We start from the raw sequence: 5027 nt of genomic DNA on the forward strand, positions 1-5027 counted from the left end.
TGTTTAGCAAATTTGAAGCAGGTAATCATCTAAGCTAAGTTAGATTGTTCCGGCAAATCACGGGCAATAGCTATCACCTATCTAAAATTAATTTCATCGACATTATCATAGTTTTCTTAATCAAATGCCATTTACTACATGATTATGTTGAAATGAATTTTTTTACAAATTGTTCATGAACTTGACACTTGTTAGTAGATGTGAGGGAGAACAGAGGGAGGAGGGGAGGGAGGGAGGAGCTAGCTCGGTGGAGGAGGAGCGGTGGCGCCGGCTGGCGACGACGGCGGCAGGCGACAATGATGTTGGGGAGGAGAGGGGAGCGCGAGAGAGTGAGAGTGATGAGGAAACATACGTTCGGGTAGGGGATACGGTGCTTAGTAGTAGCGTGGGGCACATGGCCCGCTATAGTTAAGTCCAATACCTGTAGCGCTTGTCCGCAGCCACGTGCTGCTGTTAAGAGGGGGCCACCGGCTGGCCTTGCATATCAATAGTGGCAACGATGGGTGCAAACCCCATGCTACAACTAACATGTTAGTTGTAGCACGGGTAATGTACCCCACGCTGCTACTATGGCTCGACCCGGTGGGTACCGTGGGGGCCTCTTAATAGCACCGCGGGTTACATCAGCCCGCGCTACTACTACACCGTACCTGTAGCGTTGGGTTTTGACCCGCGCTACAACTACTTAATAGTAGTGGGGGGCACTTACCCCTCGCCACTGTTATTGGTCTACCTATAAGGTTTTCCCTAGTAGTGAGATGTTTCGGCATCCTTGTATGACAATTTCCATAACAATCTTGGGAGGGAGCAACTATTTAGCTAGAAGAATGTCATAAAAAACAGAGATACCCAGCTTTTTCAATGGAATAATACTTTTGCAGCAGTCTTGCGAGAAGTAGCAGACACAAAAAAGATGTCTAGAGGTCTTTTCTGTGTGTTCATTGTAGAAAACACACTCATAACAATCCAGGTGAAAGGATTTTCTTTTTAACAGATTCCTTGAGTTTACTCTATCATGCAAAGCCATAAGAAAATCTTATGTCTGAGCCTGCTAGAGCATTTCCATATCCAATTGAATAGAGTGTGCACCTCTTCTTGTGGGCAAAGATTGTGGTACATGGTGATGGAAGGGTATTTGGATTTATGTCTTTTGCATTTCCATTGGCCATTGATATCAATCTGTTGTTTCTGCTCAGTCAAAAGTTTTACCGCAATATACTGAATGTGAGCTTGAGCTATTAAAGGGGTGTGGAAGAACTGAGAGGGATCCTGAGCTTCAATCCAACTTGATAAAGTTTGGTGTTCATTGATTGCAAAAGAGTGCAGTTTGGGGAGAAAAGTTAATCTCCGATGCACGGGAGGTACCGTGCATGCATGCGCAGTTGATTTTGCTTGGAGATCCGATGTCATGCATTTATGGTGCTCAGTTAGTTAGATCTTTCTCTCACCACATGCAAACATACTGTACCACCTATGCTCCACCATCCCATGCTTTTTCATTTTAGTTTCAGGTTTAAATCTATTTTATCTTTTGAAACCAAAGTACATTTTATGATCCGTTTTCATATTTGTTTTTTTTTACGACGAGATCTTTGAAAAGAGACCACTTTTGAATATATTTCAGAAAAAAAAATTAAATTCTGAAACATGGTGGAACACTATAAAAATACACATAACTATGCTATGTTTCGTTAAACACTATAAAAGTTCAAAGTTTTGTTGCAATAAAATATATTAATATTTACAAACTTTTATACATTACTAAGAATCAGTTTGATACACATTGGCACACAATGTGACATTATGAAATGCAACGGGACATGGGGAGCCATAGTGGAACAATAAGATTATTTTTTGCGCGCAATAAAACATTGTTAATTTTTTCACATGAAATTAATAGATTTGTATGGAACAAGTTTGAAGCATGGTGATTTAGTTGTCAAAAATAATAATTTCTGAAAATATATTCAATATTGGTCTTGTTTTAAAGACCTTGTCAGGAAAAACACAATTTTGCAAACAGAATATAAATCAAACTTTTATTTCAACATGCATTAGGTATCTATTTATTTGACTGAAACTTAATAGTACATAATAGCATGTGAATGTATGTTAAGATGAGAGAAAACACTATAGAAGTGGTCCCACACAGCAATAAAAAATGTGATGGATGCATGCATGGGAGATCCCGTGCATGGTAGAAAATCCTCTCTTGCAGTTGGGGGAACTTCTGCCACGAAACTACTACGCACACGATGTTTTTTTGCACGATAGAAATCAACGATCAGGTCTTCCTTTGCCCAAATGTTGTAGGGTCAGATCACAAGTATCGTCCACATATCGTGCATGAATTATCGTCCATATAGTACTGCTCTTTCTGCCACATAGGCTGGTCATGCCATTCATCTTGCCAAAGAAGAGTTTATTTCCCGACAAACACAAGGCGATTGTTTGTGCCGTCCAAGATCAGCTTTCTAGGGGATGGCATTGATGTAGAGCTCCCGGGCTGAGTAATCAGAAATTTTCATGATTTTGTGTAAGATCAAAGTTGATGTCAGTGATGTTAATTCAATTTGATGATGTGAGGTCCTTATGGTCGGTACCAACCCTAGCATAATTTTCTCACCATTTGGCCCTTCTATCTCCTCACCATGGTCATATGGACGTCGATCGCCCTGTTGCAGCATCGTCCTTAAATTTTGGTACTCACGAGTTTACGCACAAGTGCATACAAATTTTCGCCTGGCATTCTGCAGTTCTACCCTGTAATTTAGAAGCACACTCGATCCAAGTAGACGTGCGTTGGCGTGTACGTCATGCTTGTAATTTGAAATGTTTGGCGCAAGTGGTAATGCTGAGGCACTACGCGCGTCCCCACCAACTATCGCGTACACCTGCTAAGTGCATAGTTTTGTCTTGTCCGATAGGTCCTTGGAGTTCTCGCTTGCCATTAATCTGTCCAATGCAGTAGCAAATTATCTATCACCTTCCGCCCTCGATGTCTGGGGTGAATCTTCCATAATTCCCCTACTCTTCTTTAATACCTATAGTGGCAACGGAACTCTTCTTTAGTATTACCGGTCTCGACAAATCCGAGGGTTGAAGGAGAAGAGACAGAACACGGTGGAGCTAGCAAAAGAAGTCGATGGTTATAGAACATGGTGGAGTATACCATATGACAAGCTGTCCTTGCTGGTGTATATATAGTTCAGTCGACTTGCTCAGTTCTCACTACCCTCACCTGTCATCTCAGTGCTTCCACATTCTAGTCACCCTAGCTAGTTTTGTCACTTGGAGTGTGTATCAGTAGATCGAGGCAGAAATGGCCAGGCGGGACGACGACTCTGCTTACACGAATGGATCGGTGTCGGTGAACGATTTCTCCGTGGAGGATGGGAGGAAGGAGAAGGATGTGTCTGCTGATTACCACCCTGACCAGGACATGGTCTGTGGCTTCCCCGTCTCTGTTTCTTTTCTTCAGATGGTGAGCCTACTATATCTATCTCGGTTGATTCCTATACCTCTCTCGATGGATGTACGTATATGATTGTGTATATTATGTTTTCATCCAAGATCCAACCACTGTTTGACTACGCTGGCTTGTGCATGTAGCTCCTCGCCGAGTTATTCTCCACATTCTTCTTGCTGTTCGCCGGCATGGGCGCCATCGTGGTGAACGAGGAGAAGCAGGGCGCGGTCACGTTCCCGGGCATCACCGTGGTGTGGGGGATGGCCGTCATGGTCATGGTCTACACCGTCGGCCACATCTCCGGCGCCCACATGAACCCCGCCGTCACGGTCGGCTTCGCCATCGCCCACCGGTTCCCCTGGAAGCGGGTAAGCGCCACCACCAGATTCGCCCCCTGAGGAGAGTGAACGACCTGCAGATGACATATGTGCATATGTGCGCGCAGGTGCCGGCTTACATGGTGGTGCAGATGGTGGCCGCGCTGATCGCGAGCTTTCTGCTGCGGCTGCTGTTCGGCGAGAAGCACGAGTTCGCGCCGGTGACGCTGCCCACGGGCTCCAACCTCCAGTCGCTCGTGGTGGAGTTCATCACCACTTTCTACCTCGTCTTCGTCATCATGGCCGTGGCTACAGACGACCGAGCGGTAAGCTAGCTAGGCCGCCATGCATGCATGCATGCACCGACGAGAGACATGCACGTGCATGCATACCTGCGCCCTACGTACTTACCATCCATTTCTCGTTTTTGTGCAGTCGGGGCAGATGGCTGGGCTGGCTGTGGGCGCAACCATCATGCTTAACGCGCTATTCTCTGGGTACGTACGCCTTGCTGCACTATTGCTTAACTTTGCGGCATGATCATTGATCTGCCGCTTCATTGATGTTTACGCATGCATATTTACCTACGTACGTGCGTGCGTTTGGTCGACGATGACAGGCCGGTGACGGGAGCATCGATGAACCCGGCGAGGAGCATCGGGCCAGCGCTGGTGTCGGGCAAGTTCAAGTCGCTCTGGGTGTACGTCCTCGGGCCGTTCGCCGGCGGGGCGGCCGGAGCTTGGGCTTACGGTCTCGTCCGCCACACCAGCAAGCCGCTGCGCGAGATCACCAAGAGCACCGGCCGGGCTTAATAAATGAACTCGTACTAAATTAAGAACCGTGCGGTATACATGTTCGGACCGATCGACACGCCCAAGAGAGGACCAATAATTGGAGCTACGAGTGTATGGTGTGGTTACTGTCTGAAAAACGATGCATTCCTAGCTAGTCTAGCATAGCGTGTATCGATCTATTTACAGAGGACGACGGATATACGAGCGAATAAATAGGCATGTGCTTTTACTTGTTGCCTGGTTGGTATGTATGTGTAGTGATTATTGGCGAGGCGATAATCGATATGTGTGTATCTTACTTTCATATATGTGCACGTCCTTTTTCTTTTTATTGTTGGCTTTAAGATCTTTGCCGATTCAATAACTAGAACAGAGATTTGTAACCCATCTAAAAAACAGTTTGCTACAAGAGGTAAAAGCAGTCGAACAGAGTTGACTTTCTTTCCG

General features: G+C 45.6%; 1 protein-coding gene across 1 annotated transcript; it reads left to right on the forward strand.

The window, feature by feature from the left end:
- Positions 1-3322: 3322 nt before the first annotated feature.
- LOC125526065 (aquaporin NIP1-4-like) lies at positions 3323-4598 on the forward strand. Its single transcript, XM_048691093.1, has 5 exons — positions 3323-3484; positions 3613-3837; positions 3915-4112; positions 4222-4283; positions 4406-4598. Exons 1-5 carry the CDS (start codon positions 3323-3325, stop codon positions 4596-4598), a joined length of 840 nt encoding a protein of 279 aa, XP_048547050.1.
- Positions 4599-5027: the final 429 nt, after the last annotated feature.

Source organism: Triticum urartu, chromosome 7A (genome assembly GCF_056163025.1).
Source record: "Triticum urartu cultivar PI428250 chromosome 7A, HENAU_Tu73, whole genome shotgun sequence".
Lineage (NCBI taxonomy): Eukaryota > Viridiplantae > Streptophyta > Magnoliopsida > Poales > Poaceae > Triticum > Triticum urartu.